Here is a 19,136-nt window from a genome sequence, read left to right as displayed (position 1 = left end):
CACACTATTATCGTATCAAAATGTCACGTGTGTTTTTAAATGAAAAATTTTCAAATTTTCATTTAAATTTTCGATTTTCTTATTTTTTTTTTATTTTCACTTGTTTAGTCAGACAAAACTGGAAATAGATTTTATAATATGAATGGCAAATGCGTTTGTTTTTAACAAAGTCGCAAAATTAATTCTGTCGAAAATTATGTCGCGTGGGAGGATATATTTATTCCACATTTCCGACCTGTTTGCGCATGAAACGTGGTACGAAATCGTAATCGGATGCCGCTCGATCTTTCTCGAGGAGTCCCGTGACTCTTGCGGGAAATTAATGACGTAAGGGCTAGTTCAAAGTTCAATGTGTAGAGATGACGAGTTGATGGCGTTGGTGTGTACGGTAGTTGTAACAAGAACTTCATATATTTACGTAATAACGATCTGATACAACTAATACGCTGTAATCATTAGGTTGTGCGTTGAAACACTGTTTCACCGATGTTTTACGATTTGACGATATTTTATTTTAAGAGTACACAATGTTCTCATAAAACTAGAATATGATTCTTTTCTTAGTGTTTAGTTATTCTTTATGAAAATTTCATACAATTCTGGATTATTAACAATTTTACGTAATTGTTTTAATTGATTCAATTGATATCATAAAATTGATTAATAATATAATTTTATTAAATTTGTACCTATTCATTAATTATTCAAATAGTATAAATCTTAATCATAGGATAAATGAATTGTTTTTGAAAGCAGTACATGTAAGTCCAACTTTTCATACATTCAGATATTTAAGGGTTTGCGTTGAAATCAACTTAAAGATATTGGCAAATGTTCATAAATCTGGGTAATGTTTTTAAAGTTATAAACTTATTGAATTTTACTATGTAATAATAATTAATTGTTAAAGAAAATAAACGATTTTTTAGTTAGAAATGAACTTGTACCATTTTTAATAATGACTAATTATGAGAAATAAAATCAACAGTAATTTTAAATTTATATTTTAAGTAAAATTTGGATTTTCTAAGATGTATCTTTTAATGTCAAAAATAATAATTAAAATAAAGACATGTAAGTATACGAATAATTGACTTTATTAAGAAATAATATTAGTTATTTTCAAACGGAATTTATATTTAAACAAGTATAAAAAGTCAGTAAGATAATTAATAATAACAAATTTATTCACATTTTAATCATATTTTTCCTTTACACTTACAAGGACACTTTACAGTCGTGGAAATTGCTTTTAAAATTCTAGCAAGTCCAAGTTATAGTATATACCTAGTATTAAAAAAGGATTATTTATTATATGTATATATGTATATATATGACATAAATATTAAAACAAAAAATCCTTAAATTGTTAACACAAAAAACAGTAGTAAGTACAGTAGTAAAATAGCATTATATATTGCACATATTTTCTATGTTAATAATTCGTATTAGTCATTATCAAGTAAATTCTGTATTAGTCATTCGTATCGTCAATATCGAAGCTTATGATTTTCGGACATATTTCAATTACAGAATTTGCTTGGTAATGATTATATTTTACCACTGTTTTTTGTATTAAAAATGTAATAATTTTTTGTTTTAATATTTATGTCATATATACATAATAAATAAAATATATTTTTGCATTTAGAAGTGTGTACCAAACTTTAAATTAAAATGTCACGAAAACAAACATATAACTTGCACCTGCTATCGTTTCGAAAGCAATTTCCACGACTATAAGGTCCCCGTGTTAGCATATAGTGAAGTATTCATGGTAAATAGGTGGTATGTAAGGCAGTGAACTAATCATAACACTATATTTCTCTCTTGTTATAGGTCTTGAAGTCATATACAGTGACAACATAGTAATTTTGCTAAAAATTGTAGGCCTTTCTCGTTTTTTAAATAAATGAAGAATAAATAAATAGTTTAAATAACACAAATCAATTACTTGATCCTTGAATTCTTATTATTTCATCTAAGCAATAATATTGTTATCTTGTTTATGGTATTGTGTTTTTAATTAATAATTAATGCGGTTAGGAAGTTGTTCCAATCATGATTATTACAAATGGATTTATTCCACTATCAAAAAAACATTCTTGCGATAACATTTTATAGTTACACTTCTTTTAATTAATTCATGAGGATATCGTGCACCATTGAATGTGTGATCATAAATATAAAAAGAGAATGTCTATATCTCACTAAAACTACCACTAACTCATTTTTCCCCCAAAAATGGACTTACACTTTAAATAAAAACGACTCATATAACAAGAAAATGTAAAACTTAGTAACAATTATTTGAGTTGTTTTTATTTAAAGTGGTATAAGTTCATTTTTGGGGAAAAATAATAAATTCAAGAAAATGTAAAAGAAGAAGAATCGATCTTTTTGGGAAGTTTACACTAGTAATACCCTCCTTAAGTTAGCGTGTAAACTACGTGAAATATAATAATATTAAATAAATTTGAAAATTGAGTATACGAAAGATATTAATTCTCTAGCATTTCCAAAGAATCAATTTTTTGGAAAGTTATAGTAGTAATACCCCCCAAAGTTAGCGTGTAAACTACGTGAAATATAATAATATTAAACAAATTTGAGAATTAAGTATACGAAGGATATTTATTCTCTACAATTTCCAAAGAATCAATTTTTTGGAAAGTTTATAAGAGTAATAACCCTTTAAGTCAGCGTATAAACTACGTGAAATATAATAATATTAAATAAATTTTGGAATGAAGTACAGAAAAGACATTAATTCTTTAAAATTTCCAAAGGATCAATTTTTTGGAAAGATTATAGTAGTAATAACCCCTTAAGTCGAGGTGTAAACTATATGAAATATAATAATATTAAATAAATTTGAGAATTAAGTATACGAAAGATATTAATTCTCTAGCATTTCCAAAGGATCAATTTTCTGGAAAGTTTATAGTAGTAATACCCCCATAAGTTAGTGTGTAAACTATGTGAAATATAATAATATTAAATAAATTTGAGAATTAAGTATACGAAATATATTAATTCTCTAGAATTTCCAAAGAAGCAATTTTTTGGAAAGTTTATAGTAGTAATACCCCCCTTGAGTTAGCGTGTAAACTACGTGAAATATAATAATATTAAATAAATTTGAGAATTAAGTACACGAAAGATATTAATTCTCTAGCATTTCCAATGAATCAATTTTTTGAAAAGTTTATAATAGTATTACCCCCTTAAGTTAGCGTGTAAACTACGTGAAATATAATAATATTAAATAAATTTAAGAATTAAGTATATGAAAGATATTAATTCTCTAGAAATTCCAAAGGATCAATTTTTTGGAATGTTTGCAGTAGTACTAATCCCCTAAGTGGACGTGTAAAGTACGCGAAATATAATAATATTAAACAAATTTGAGAATTAAGTATACGAAAGTTTAGATTAGAAAACTCTAACGACTTCTTACCTCGTATGCTCTGAACAGCAGATATAGCTCCCTCGGTTTGGCGTCCATCGGTAGGCCGCTCACGAATAAGGTGCGCACCTGCAAAGAGAAGAAAAAAGAAAGCGATAATTGAGTTAATTAAGCTAATTGTCGGAGGTCGGAGAAGGAAGAAACAGAAGGCAAGAGGCAGGGGGCGCTCGAAACGGAAGAAGGATTCGAGCCGGGTTGAAGGATGGATGGAGATAACCGGGAATTAGTCTGCTCTGTTTGACTGGTACCCTCGCGGAGACGAGGCGATAGCTAATTGTCGAATTAATAGGAGACGGTAATGCAACGACGAACCCGTTCTCTTTGTCCCGTTACTAATTCAACGACCGATTTCCACCTATCTCTCCCTCCGCTTCGTCTAATTCGCATTTCCTGAATCCTTGTACAGAAACTCGCGATTAACAAACGAGACTGATTTTTTTTTTTAAGTTGTCTACAAAGCTTATAATTTCGCTAATAAATGGCTGGAATTTCCATCGGCTTGTTTGTCATTTGTCTTCAGGCGACAGTACGTAGAAAGTCACGGAAAGGAAAGAGCCGCGCAAGGGGCTACAGTCGGGGACAGAGGCTTCAAATCCGCTAAATGCCCTGTGACAAACGATCCGAATCGTTCTCAAACGTGCAACGTTACCCTCGAATCGTCGTATTTTTCTTTCAGCCTATTCTTGACCTAGTTTCACCGGCATACAGACTAAACGCATTGTGGGCTCCACGGAAGTAAGCAACACGGAGACGGTAAATTACATACTGATTTGGCGCACAGCCAAACGAGAGAGACTGTTCTCATCCGACTGGAGGTTCTCCTCGAATCGAGGAATCGTTGCTCGCCAATTGACCAAGTCTGACTGCCGAACCACCACTTACTATAGAGTTCGTGGAATCGTTTTTCACACAGGCTAGCACGCGCCACGATGGATCAAATACCCAAAACTCTGACAAAATATGCAATTATTAGATCGTAATCTAAATTTCAGCGTTATGACACGCGACTTTCATTTCAGCAGCTATTTAGTTTATTTTTTCATTTGTTAGAGTGTCTTATTAAGGCCATTTGGCGCTTTAAATATGTTAGAAGTAAATAATTACGAATAAGTACTTCTTCTCAATTTCATAATGAAATTCGATATTAATCTTTTCATTATTAACATCTTTTCCTTCATGATGTATTTCATCCAAAACTCTGACAAAATATGCAATTATAAGGGTTGTAAACTAAATTTCAGCTTTATAACACGCAACTCTTATTTCAGAAGCTATTTAGTTTACTTTTTCATTTGTATGAGGGTCTTATTACTGTCATTTGACGTGCTATAAAAATGTGAGAAGTAAATAATTACAAATAGTACTTCTTCTCAATTTCATAATGAAATTCTATATTAATCTTTTCATTATTAACATCTTTTTCTTCTTGATGTATTATAACCAAATTCTCTTCGTTTTATACACGAACAAGTACACACCACGGTCGATCAAATACCCAAAACTCTGACAAAATATGAAATTATTAGGTTGTAAACTAAATTTCAGCGTTATGACACGCGACTTTCATTTCGGAAACTATTTAGTTTATTTTTTCATTTGTTAGAGTGTCTTATTGCGACCATTCGACGCGCTATAAAAATGTTAGAAGTAAATAATTACAAATGGTACTTCTTCTCAATTTCATAATGAAATTCTATATTAATCTTTTCATTATTAACATCTGTTTCTTCTTGATGTATTTTATCCAAATTCTCCTCGTTCTTTATACGGACGAGTACACGACACGGTTGATCAAATACCCCTAGCTCTACAAAAATATGCAATTATAAGGGTGGTAAACTAAATTTCAGCGTTATGACACGCGACTCTTATTTCAGAAGCTATTTAGTTTATTTTTTCATTTGTTAGAGTGTCTTATTGCGGCCATTCGACGCGCTATAAAAATGTTAGAAGTAAATAATTACAAATGGTACTTCTTCTCAATTTCATAATGAAATTCTATATTAATCTTTTCATTATTAACATCTTTTTCTTCATGATGTATTTTATCCTAATTCTCCTCATTTTTCACACGGACGAGTACGCGCCACGGTTGATCAAATACCCATAGCTCTACAAAAATATGCAATTATAAGGGTGGTAAACTAAATTTCAGCGTTATGACACGCGACTTTTATTTCAGAAGCTATTTAGTTTATTTTTTTCATTTGTTAGAGTGTCTTATTGCGACCATTCGACGCGCTATAAAAATGTTAGAAGTAAATAATTACAAATGGTACTTCTTCTCAATTTCATAATGAAATTCTATATTAATCTCTTCATTATTAACATCTTTTTCTTCATGATGTATTTTATCCTAATTCTCCTCATTTTTCACACGGACGAGTACGCGCCACGGTTGATCAAATACCCATAGCTCTACAAAAATATGCAATTATAAGGGTGGTAAACTAAATTTCAGCGTTATGACACGCGACTTTTATTTCAGAAGCTATTTAGTTTATTTTTTTCATTTGTTAGAGTATCTTATTGCGACCATTCGACGCGCTATAAAAATATTAGAAGTAAATAATTACAAATGGTACTTCTTCTCAATTTCATAATGAAATTCTATATTAATCTTTTTATTATTACCATCTTTTTCTTCATGATGTATTTCATTCCAAATTCTCGTTTTTCACACAGACTAGCACGCGCCACGATGGATCAAATACCCTAAACTCTGACGAAATATGCAATTATTAGGTTGTAACCTAAATTTCAGCTTTATAACACGCGACTCTTATTTCAGAAACTATTCAGTTTATTTTTTCATTTGTTAGAGTGTCTTATTAAGGCCATTTGGCGCTTTAAATATGTTAGAAGTAAATAATTACAAATAAGTACTTCTTCTCAATTTCATAATGAAATTCGATATTAATCTTTTCATTATTAATATCTTTTTCTTCTTGATGTATTTTAACCAAATTCTCCTCGTTTTTTACACGGACGAGTACACGTCACAGTAGATCAAATACTCAAAACTTTGACAAAAAATGAAATTATTAGGTTGTAAACTAAATTTCAGCGTTATGACACGCGATTCTTATTTCAGAAGCTATTTAGATTATTTTTTCATTTGTTAGAGTGTCTTATTGAGGCCACTTGGCGCTTTAAATATGTTAGAAGTAAATAATTACAAATAGTACTTCTTCTCAATTTCATAATGAAATTCTATATTTCCCTTTTTATAATTAACATCTTTTTCTTCATGATGTATTTTATCCCAATTCTCCTCATTTTTCACACGGACGAGTACGCGCCACGGTTGATCAAATACCCAAAGCTCGACAAAAATATGCAATTATAAGGGTGGTAAACTAAATTTCAGCGTTATGACACGCGACTTTTATTTCAGAAGCTATTTAGTTTATTTTTTTCATTTGTTAGAGTGTCTTATTGCGACCATTCGACGCGCTATAAAAATATTAGAAGTAAATAATTACAAATAGTACTTCTTCTCAATTTCATAATGAAATTCTATATTACCCTTTTTAACATCTTTTTCTTCCGGATGTATTTCATCCAAATTCTCCTCGCCATGAATATTGTTCTATCGTTTAGTCATTAAATGACTGTTATTGAGATTGTTATTACTGCAAAGTTAAATTTATAGGTTCTACGTATAGCTGAAGACTTGCAAGTGATTTCTCTAAAGTAGACTATACACGTAGGGGATTATCCGAGGTTTATCCGCAACTTTGATCCGTCGTCCTTCTCGCTGATCTTTTTTCTAAGGAAAACATTCTATAGGTCAACTTTTAGTAAATTTCAATAGTGTATGGATCATTTAAGGCGAAATACGCTAGAAGAGCCATGTATGGTACGTATGCTATTGCATTTCATACGAAGTTGGTCGCAGATTTCATCGACTATTTTTCTTACGAAAAGAACCAGCGAGGTAGACGATCTCCTGAGTGTATGAACGGTTTTACCGAAGAGTTCTCCAACGGATCTAGGACGGAACGCCACAATACTGTTGCTCAACGAAGCACAGTAAATCCTCCCATTGTGTCACATTTTTCGAATTTCATCGTGTCAAAGTTATCTTCACCAGTTCTTTAACATTAAACATATCGACACTTAATGCATACCCCTACCACGATCAACCTTTAATAGAATCATATGTTTCATGATACAAAATTGTAGATAATAGTGAATTTGATAGTGAAAAAATATAATTCTTTTTATTTAGAAATAAATAATATATATTTTATTCCTTGTCGCCATATTTGTTACCAATTGCAAGCTTCTCGATTTAACATTTTTCACATACGTATTTTCATTCATTCACGACCTATATACGGTCCTATTAATTTCAGAGCAATAAACTTCCTAAGTAGAAATGACAATTCTCTTCTTTCATCTTTGCTGTAGATATAGGGTGGATCACCACATATTACCATTTGGATTTACGTAATTATTATTACGCGTAGCGAAAAATGTTTCAGATAAAGTTGAGTAGTTTCGAAAAGGACATAATCTCATGAATTTAGTTTTCTTGTATGCAGTCATGTAGCGGGCATACTAAAATCATTAACGTTTTTTTTAAATGGAATTGTATATTTTTCATTCTATCAAACGATGGATCTTGATATTCTTTACAAAAAAGTATTAACTTATTTATGGTAAAAAATCATTAGTTTAGGAGATATTTTAATTTTAATGTTAGAAAATTATGATTCTTTTGTTAATGTTGTAATGATTTTATTTACAGAAAAGGGTTAATGCAACCATTTATATCATGACATTTTCTGAATTGATAGATTTATGATTCACTCACACTCTGTTATTTTATAACACTTTGTGATGATATCTCATGTTGACCATGATAATCAGCGTGCAACTTATTTTTCAAGTTGAACTATTGTCAAATGTTTACATTTCATAACGCCGTTGAATAAAATCGTAAACGAAGCATTAAGTAAAAAATGTCGTGTAATGTCTATTCAATTCATAATATTGACAGTCACGATTTTCTAACAATATTAAAATTAAAACATCTCCTAAAGTAATGATTTTTTAACACGAATAGATTAATGCTTTTTTTTAGAGAATATCAAGGAGCATCAATTGATGCAGTAAAAAATATATAATTCCATTTAAAAAAAAACGTTGTTGACCTTCACATGGAAAGCTAGTGCCATAAGATTATGCTCCTCGCGAAACCATTCAATTTTATTTCAACATTTTTCGCAATTAAACAATTTCTATACCCCTTGCCTATTTTTCTTAAAAATTCGTTTTTCATTTTTAATAATTTTGTTTGACGCTCTATGGAAATGTTATTTAATACTTTTTTGTAGGTATTCATGAGCTCTAGTACATAAATAAATTTCAATGAAATACATTCACTATTGTAGGAGTTATGGCCGTTTGAAAATTGGATCACTTTTATGGGGGTTTTCTAACTTTACGGTGATAAGGAACAACTTTTCTAATATTCTTAGATTTTCTATATATTCTTGAATAAAATATGCGTTGTTTGCATTTGTAACATTAAAATCGTCCAATCTGTTCAAGAGTTATGACTTTTTAAACATACCCATGAAATTTAAGGGGATTAAGCATGAAATTTCGTTTATGGTCAGACATTGTAGTTTCGGTAAAGAATTTTTTTCTCGAAAGTGGGTAGGAATTTGAGGGTATGTCTATTCACCAAAAATGATTGTAATAGACCCCCGCAACCGAAAATAATTTTTTCAGAACGATTTGAAATTTCTTTTTTCACCGAAAAATTTAGACACCCACCCCTTGTTGATTTTTCTTAAAAATTCGTTTCTGATTTTTAGTAATTTTGTTTTATGCCCTACAGAAAAGATGTCTAATACTTTTTTGTAGATACCTATGAGCTTTACTTCTAAAAAAAGTTTCATTGAAATATATTCTCTATTGTAGGAGTTAAGGACGTTTGACGATTTGACGATATTTTATTTTAAGAGTACACAATGTGAAAAAACTTTTTCAAAATGATTTGACATTTTTTAATTTCGTCGAAAAATTTCTCTACCTATCCTTTCCTTGTGTCATCGTCTACTTTCAAAGTAGTGATACAGTGGAAGGTTATTGTATATTACTTCTCATAAATAACGTGCATTATAACGCGTGGGATCAACTCCAGTCACGAGTCGACGAGGCCTCAAAAACAATGAAGAAAGTTTTTCCGAGTTTCTGTACACCGACAGTTCTTAATCATTAATTCTTTACCATTATTAATAATTTATAATTAGTCATTGTATGGTATCTTTTGAAACTCTTACCAACACGATGCCAATACTTCGCATGTTGTACATATTTCTCTCTTTCTTGAACTCTATGGTTACAACATACTGTATAATGTTGAGGTACGTGACAGGAGTTGAATATGATAAGAAAGAAATAGTTTAGTCGTGGTGAACCTTTTATAAGCAAACTATATTTCGATACATCTCTTGCACGTGCCACAAGACGAACTAACGAATAAAAATGGCGCATCCGCATACGTTATGGTGGCGCCCTCACCGATCGACTACGTGGCGCTCTCGATCTACAATCGACTTCAATGTATAATTTTCATGTTTTTTTTTATGAATGTGGAGTAATTATAATCAGACGAAGACGATCTTCGTTTTTATAAAATTGTTATTAGACGTCTTGGTTGAATTACATTATTAGAGGACAGATACACTGCGTGATACAACTATTAAACTACCCTAAAATTTTTAATTCTTATATACTCTTGTTAAAATTTGAAAAAGCGGAATGTGTCATATTTGAAATTGCGTTGTGAATCTGTTTTAGACTAACACTGTCCAAGTATTTAAAATATTCAAGTTCTTGCGTTCAAACCAAAAGAAAACTCATTCTTTCAAACCATAACAAATATCTGATTATCCAAGTAGCTTGGATATTTGATCAGATTCGAGAAAATTCAATTTGTTCGTGTGTTTGAACAACTTAATTTTTTATACAAAATTTGAGAATAACTATAATTTAAGAAGTTAAAAAGTTATACGCTAATTATATTACATATTACAGCCGAATTCAAAGAAATTTTAAATTTTAAATAATTCTTTAACTTTTATTAACTTGCTAAAGAACTTTTACTAATATCGAACCACCCTAAATTATTTGAATGAACAGATATTTTTTTTGAATTTCTAGAATTATTGTGATTATTCTTGACTTTATGTAAGTATATCCTAATCTTATCCAAACGAACCTTATTATTCAAATATAATACTATAATTAAGTAAGAATACATAATCCAGTTTGTTTGAATAATCAATCATTTAAACTCATAATCAGTCTATATATTCGCGCTACAATTTAAAAGCAGTTCATTGACTATTCAAGAGAATGTGTTCGGAGAGATTAGACAGGAAGATGGTGCATCTAGTGTAGTTAAGTGCAAGAAAAAAGTAAAATGAAGAAACGTGCAAATGCAGTACAGTATACAGGATGTTCGGCCACCCCTGGAAAAAAATTTAATAGGAGATTTTAGAGGCCAAAATACGACGAAAATCAAGAATATCAATTTCTTAATTAAGGCTTCGTTAAAAAGTTATTAAAAAATTAAATTAAAAACTTTAAAATCATTCTGTAAAAATTATTTTCGATTGTGGGGGTCAATTACAATCATTTTTGGTCAATACACATACCCCCCAATTTTTCTACGAGAAAAAAATTCTTTCCGGAAAATATAATATGGGGTTAAAAATATTGCCTTGAAATTTCATGCGTATGTTTAAAACATCATAACTTCTGAACGCATTGGAGAATTTTAATGTTTCAAAATGCAAACAATGCGTGTTTTGATGAAGAATATGTAGAAATTCTAAGAATGTTCGAAAAATTGTTCGTTAATCCCGTAAAGTGAGAAAAGCCCCATAAAAATGGTCCAATTTTCAAACGACCATAACTCCTACAATAGTAGGTGTATCTCACTGCAATTTAGTCTAGAAGTAAAGCTCATTGGCAGCTACAAAAAAGTATTAAACAACATTTCCGTACAGCGTCAAATAAATTTATTAAAAATCAAAAACGAATTTTTAAGAAAAATCGACTGGGGGTAGGTGCTGAAATTTTTCGGTGAAATTGAAAAGTATCAAATCATTCTGGAAAAATTATTTTCGTTTCGGGCGGTCAATCACAATCATTTCTGGTGAATAGACACACCCTCAAAATCCTACGCACTTTCGAGAGAAAAATTCGAGTAGATGAACAAATTTTTCGAGAAAATTAAAAAATTTCAAATCGTGTTGGAAAAATTATTTTTAGTTGCGAGGGTCTATTACAATCATTTTGGGTGAATACACATACCCCCGAAATCCTATGCACTTTCGGGAAAAAAATTCATTACTGAAAATATAATGTCTGACCAGGAATATTCTACTATGAAAAAACAAAATTTCAAATCGTTTTAAAAAAATATTTTCGGTCGCGGAGGTCAATTACAATCATTTTTGGTCAATACACATATTCTCGAAATCCCACGCACTTTCGAGACAAAAATTCATTACTGAAAATATAATGTCTGACCAGGAATATTCTACTATGAAAAAAAAAATTTCAAATCGTTCTAAAAAAATATTTTCGGTTATAGGGGTTAATTACAATCATTTTTGGTGAATACGCATACCCCCGAAATCCTACGTACTTTCAAGAAACAAAATTCTTTACCGAAAATATACTGTGCAGCCAGAAATGTTTCTTCGAAATTTCATGCGTATGTTAAAAGAATCGTAACTTCTGGACGAATTGAAGGATTTTAGTGATTCAAAATGCAAACAATACGTATTTATGGAGCTCTAGAGCCCTAGAGAAATGGACCTACTCGTATATCTCGTCTGTGGTGAGAACTACTATCGCGCGCAGCAGTTGTTTGCAGATTGCTGTTCTACAGACGGAACTTTAAACGTTAATAACTTCTTAACGAAGTCTCAATCAACAAATTGGTATTCTCAATTTTCATCTTATTTTGGCCTCTAGAATCTCCCATTAAAATTTTTCCCACGGATTGGTCGAACACCCCGTATATAAAAGGTTTTTGTAAATGAATAAAATAAAAGGTGAATGACTAAAGTCACTGTGGTTGATGTCTATTGGCGTTGAAAAAGGTGTAAATCCATTTGGAACGCTAAAATAACCGTTGGAACACCGATCAGGTTTCGGTAAATGAGTCCTGGCGTGGACGCGTGAGAACGACGCGAATCGATCTCGCAAGGCATGACGGATCGATCTGCATCTTCTCACGCATTGTCTCCTGTGGGAGGATGAAGAGAGAGTCGCCGGTCGGTATTTCCCAAAGGAACGCGAATAAAGTGACGTCGCGCGCGCTGAACGTGTTTGGAAACAATGCTGCGAACAGGTGCGCGCCGGGAAATACTGGAAAACAATAGACAGTTCGTCGCTTTCACCGGTTCGTGCGTGTTTGCGTCGCTGCTCGACGACACGGCCGACAGACAGAGAGGACGAAAACGAGGTGAAAAAGGAGATTGGCCCACGGTAAACCGTCCGTGGAGAGAACGTTCACTCCTGGCCAGACTCGATGGCGACGGACGAGGGAAATCGTGAAAAACGAGGGAAATTTTCACGTTTTCTGTTCCGTGCGTCGCGACGCTGCTTACTTCGGCGAGTGCTGGAAGAAGGAGACTCGACTCTCCATGGTAACACGATCACGTTGATATTCGCGAGCCTCTATTCAATTTAACCTTGCGACACCTGCAAGCACGTGATATTCTCTGGGGAATTATTTAACGGACGAAATCGACTACCATCAATTAGGGTTTCTGCAATACATTTGTGGGCAAAATAATAAGGTACCGTTCTACGTATCATAAATTTATATACAGTGGCTGCAAGTAAAACTTTGGGCACTTGCATTTGACACTTTATGAAGGGATTTGTAGTGTAAGACAAAAATTTTAATGGTGTCTGCTCAAATTGCCATCCCATTTTTATATATTAAAATAAGTTTCGTAAAAATTTACAAATTTCTATCCCTTATTTCACATTTATTTAACATAAAATGAAAATAATTGTAACTATCAAATGACAAAGTTACCGGTGATTCCCCCCATTCTATGACGAAAAATTAACAATGTTGCTAACTCTCCAGGTTTTTGTTTGAGATTATTTTCCATTACTTCTGAAACTTTGATTTTTTATAACTTAATGTAAATAAACTTTGTTTTTAGTAAATTTGATTTACCTTGAATAAAGCTTAATAAAAATAGCTTTATTTTCTGTTGAAAGTTTCTTCTTGCAATACTAATTGCTTTATGAAATATAAAACTATAGGTGTCCGAGTTTTATTTTGAGCCACTGTATAGGGTGTTTGGCCACTTCTGAGAAAAATTTTAATGGAAGATTCTAGAGGCAAAAATAAGACGAAAATCAAGAATACCAATTTGTTGGTTGAAGCTTTGTTAAAAAGTTATTAACGTTTACAATTCCGCATACACAGCTGTTCGCAGATTGCCGTTCTACAGGCGGAACTTTAAACGTTAATAACTTTTTAACGGAACCTCAATTAACAAATTAGTATTCTTGATTTTCGTCTTATTTTGGCCTCTAGAATCTCATTAAAATTTTTTTCAGGAGTGGCTGAACACCCTGTATATTTGGTTAAATCTTAAAGTTATTATGAATAAACTGCGTTATAAGCGAAATACTTATAGAAAAGATCAAGACTGAACATGTACAACATGAAAATTTACAAATAGATGCTTATTTCTAAAAATGGAAGTTACTAAAATGTATTTAATTTTTATTAACTTTGTAAAGACTAAGAGTAGGCTTATGCAGTCTTTCACTTAAAATTTCTTGAAATTGTTCTATTTATTATGTCTGATATATTTTCAAACAATTATTTATTTTCACTCATGTAATTAGGATTAACAAAATGAGGCAGGGTATAATGGTTATGTGCACAAATAATTTAACAATCTATTAATGATTTATGTCAAATTCGTAAAGTTGCACTACAACAAAAGTTATTAAAAAATTCTGTTATTTGTTACTAGAGGTGTCCAAGTTCTTAAAAATACAAGTTGAATCAAGCTTAGCTTAGATTCAAATCAAATATTTGATTGCTCAAGCAATCTTGATAATTCAAGTATATTTGATTATTCAAACAAACTTAATTATGTATTCTTACTTAATTATAGTATTATATTTGCATAATTAAGTTAGTTTCGATAAAATTTAGATAAGCTGAGATAAAATCAAGAATAATGCTAATTCTGAAAATAAAAAAAATATATCTGTTATGAAAACTTCGCTAGCAAATTAACACTAAACCTACCGCGACCGGTCAAATGACTGTTTCTAAAATTTCGTTTAGAATTTCTAACACACAATATTATTTTAGCGCCATTTAACTTCACGACTTTTCCTATAGTATACGTACAATGAATTTTACAATATTCACTTCTAATCTTATTGTTTATTTTTGGAGAAAAATATATAGTCTGTCTTGCCTACCACGACCGGTTGAACGATTTATGTTTTTTTGTAAAAAACTGGACATTTGGCACCAAATTCTGGTTAGCTTCCGATGTAAATAGGAAATATATGTATAGCAAAAACGAAAGGAGAGAATTTACAGTTCCCATTGTCTTAGAACAGTCTAGCAACGCGTATTAAAAATAGCTAAACTTTAGACGCGTTTAGTTTCGAAACTATTAGAGTTTTATTAATTATTGAGGCATTATTAGAAGCGGCAAAACTTCCCCTTTAAAATGGTTTTTGGTTTTTGTCGATCCGACTTTCCGTTTTCGAGATATCGTAATTTATGTAAAAGGTAATTTTTAAAATTCTGCTCTCGGCCTTAGAAAAGGCTATTAACGCGCATTAAAAATACTAAAAACTTTAGACGCGTGCAGTTCCGAAACTACTAGTGTTTTATTAATAATTGAACCACTGTTAGAAGCGGCAAAGCCTTCCCTTTAAAATGGCTTTTGGTTTTTCTCGATCCGACTTTCCATTTCGGAGGTATCATCGTGTAAAGACAATCGTAATTTTTAAAATTCCGCTACGTCTGACTCTCCGCCTTGTGAAAGCTTATTAACGCGTATTGAAAATACTAAAAACTTTAGATGCGTGCAGTTCCGAAACTGTTAGTGTTTTATTAATTATTGAGGCATTGTTAGAAGCGGCAAAGCCTCCCTTTTAAAATGGCTTTTGATTTTTGTTGATCCGACTTTCCGTTTTGGAGATATTGCAATTTATGTAAATGGTAATTTTTTTAATTCCACTATCTCTGTCTTCGTCTAGCGGAGTCGGACCTCCTTGTCGCACGTGCTTGGTGCTGACCTACCTCGCATACGTGACTGTCGCGACCTAGGTTCGGCGTAGTATTTCCAAGAATTTACTACGCACTGTTTACTATCTACGCGCGCGCGAGATCAATGAACTCGCGAGCGCACAACGAAACGTAAACAACCCCTATCTCCGAAACTAACCACCGCATCGACTTGAAATTAAAATCGCTATATCTCCGGAACTAATGAAGCTATCGACTCGTACAAACGCTCATTTTAAAGGGCTTATCATCCTTTACCTAATGATCATATCACCTACTACAATGTTTGCTACTTTCTATGTTTATTTTGATATTTACTTTGACGCTACATACCCAAAGAAGTTTCAACAATTTCTACTGATCGTACAACTAGTGTACGATAAAACTGGACCATAAATTGTTTATTTAATTGAAAATGAATTTAAATACAGGATGTTTGCGTAATTACTAGCCAGCACTTTTTCTTAAATAGTTCTTTTCTCTAGAACTAACTACGGTATCGACTTGGAACAAAATTCGTTTTCAAGGGTGTTTTTCTTCTTTCCAATGAATATTAAACAATTTTTTCACATAAAAGAAAAGAACATCTTACGAATAAACATCAAAACACAAGTTTCTATACATATAATGCTAAAATTAGAAGTACGTTGCCTCGTAAAAGAGAAAAAGAATGATTGATCATTTAACCGGTCATGGTAGGAATGGGTATACATGCAGTACCGGTAGGTTTAGTGTTAATAAAAGTTAAAGTGAAAAATTATAGTTATTTAAAATTTTAAATTTCTTTGAGTTTGGAATAGGATGATTTTAGGATAAGAGTAAAAGCTGTAATATGTAATATAAATATAATTCTTATAATTAACGTATATCTTTTTAATTTCTTAAATTATAGTCATTCTCACATTTTATATAAAAAATTAAATTGTTCAAACATACGAACAAATTGAATTTTCTCGAAACTGATCAAATATCCAAGCTACTTGGATAATCAGATATTTGTTGTGGTTTGAAAGAATAAGTTTTTTTTTGGTTTGAATGCAAGAACTTGAATATTTTAAATACTTGGACAGCTTTAGTGTAAAACAGATTCCCAACGCGATCTCAAATACGATAATCGTGATAATTCTAGAAATTAAAAAAAAATATCTGTTCATTCAAATAATTTAGGATGGTTTGATATTAATAAAAATTCTCTAGCAAGTTAGTAAAAGTTAAAGAAGTATTTAGAATATTAAATTTCTTTGGATTTAGAATAAGCTGATTTTGAAACAAGGATAAAAACCTTATACGTGTAATATATGTATAATTTTGATAATTAACACATAACTTTTTAACTTTTTACATTATAATCATTCTCACATTTTGTATAAACAATCAAGTTGTTAAAACATTCGAACAGATTGAATCTTCTCGAATCAGATCGAACATTCACGCTACTTGAGTAATCAAATACTTGACTTCGTTTGAAAAAATGAGTTTCGCCTTTGAATTTCAAATACTCGAACAGCTCTACTTGTTATTCATATTATTTGTATCCTTATCATACAAAACTACCACTGCGCTTAAAATACTTGTGTTTAAAACTTGTTTTGACTTCTGTCTTTCCAAATTTGATATATTTTAAAAAATAATTAAAGTGTTTATATATATAAAAAGACATAAAACCGTGACCATAGTAACTCCAAGTTGATAATACATCCCCCGTGAGAGACAGGCGGTGCTTGGCGCGAGCGTGGAAGCAGCACGCGATTCCTGGTAGAAGTTGGTAACGAAACACGTTACTATTTCGTTTTGTCGCGGTTGTTGGCCTTAACCTATTCGACGGATTAATAGGGGGTTACACGAGTGACCCCACAGACGCCGGCTAGTGCTAGGGGATTCCACGCACGACCCCACGGACGTTGGTTAGTGTTCGGGTAAATTTCACCTTTAGAACATTGATTCAATTCATTGTCGGTCTACCGGCGAAAGCAAGCTGTGCTCCGCGAATCGCGAAAATTGGCTGCGTTCGTGGCAATCCGCTAAAAACCGAATCATTTGTATCCGTTAAAAGTAAATAAATCCCTCGATAAATGGATGATACGATATGAAGAACTGTTTGTGCCCGTCCAATTTTATTAACGTTGATGCTCTGGCGAATTAATAGATTATTTTCGAATTCAGAGAATTGTAATAGAATTTGATGCAAATTATCCTGTTTCGATTACCAAAATTCATATGGTTTAAAAATTTAACTTTATCGAAGTATATTAAAGAAATCTTTTGGTCTAAAGGGTCATCTTTTTTGGCTTCTTTGGGAATTTTTTGTTCTCCAAATCACTAGATTGTATGGTTCTAAGTTTTTGTACATATATTTGATAATGTTTCGCGAATACAATTTTTTCATACAAACGTAATGATTATTACAGGAGCTACCTTATACAAGGTGTTCGGCCACCCCTGGGAAAAATTTTAATGGGGGATTCTAGAGGGCAAAATAAGACGAAAATCAAGAATATCAATTTGTTGATTGAGATTTCGTTAAAAAGTTATTAAAAAATTAAATTAAGAAATTTTAAATCATTCTAAAAAAATTATTTTTGATTGCGGAGGTTAATTACAATCATTTTTAGTGAATACACATACCCCTGAAATCCTACGCATTTTCAAGAAAAAAATTTTAATTTTTATTCTTTTTGATTCTAGAGGCCAAATTAAGACGAAAATTAAGAATACCAATTTGTTGATGGAGGCTTCGTTAAAAAGTTATTAACATTTAAAGTTCCGACCGTACTGAATCTTTTTCTAGAAAGTGGGTAGGATTTCGGGGGTAGGTATATTCACTAAAAATTATTGTAATTGACTCCTGCAACTGAAAATAATTTTTCCAGAACGATTGGAAATTTTTTAATTTTGTCGAAAAATTTCACACATTCACGAATTTTTTTTTAGGAAATGTGTAGGATTTCGGCGATATGACTCTTCACCAAAACTAATTGTAATTGACCCCTACAGCCAAAAATATTTTTTTTAGAACGATTTGAAATTTTTTAATTTCGCCAAAAAATTTCAGCATCTACTCGAATTTTTTCCTCAAAAATGCGCAGAATTTCAGGGGTATGTGAATTGATCGAAAATGATTGTAATCGACCTCTGCAACTGAAAATAATTTTTTTAGAACGATTTGAAACTTTTCAATTTCGCCGAAAAATTTAGGCACCTACCCCCTGTCGATTTTTCTTAAAAATTCCTTTTTCATTGTTAGTAATTTTGTTTGACGCCCTATAGAAAAGTTGTCTAATACTTTTCTGTAGGTACCCATGAGCTCTACTTCAGAAAAAAGTTTCATTGAAATATATTCAC

The 19,136-nt window shown here is 31.5% G+C and overlaps 1 protein-coding gene across 4 annotated transcripts in view; it reads right to left on the bottom strand.

Annotated features, from left to right (window-relative positions):
- LOC143343449 (protein couch potato) overlaps positions 1–19,136 on the bottom strand; it is a 401,571-nt gene that overhangs the window by 191,443 nt on the left and 190,992 nt on the right. For all 4 annotated transcript variants that reach the window (XR_013079967.1, XM_076768370.1, XM_076768360.1 and 1 more), the window contains exon 2: positions 3,461–3,538. Coding sequence is in view for 3 of the 4 variants with exons in the window: in XM_076768370.1 (XP_076624485.1) it covers positions 3,461–3,538 (78 nt within the window). In the remaining variant the exon portion in view is untranslated. The remainder of the gene's footprint in view (positions 1–3,460; positions 3,539–19,136) is intronic.

The sequence above is a fragment of the Colletes latitarsis genome, chromosome 1 (assembly GCF_051014445.1).
Source record: "Colletes latitarsis isolate SP2378_abdomen chromosome 1, iyColLati1, whole genome shotgun sequence".
Taxonomy (NCBI): domain Eukaryota; kingdom Metazoa; phylum Arthropoda; class Insecta; order Hymenoptera; family Colletidae; genus Colletes; species Colletes latitarsis.
This window is presented reverse-complemented; position numbering and strand designations above follow the sequence as displayed.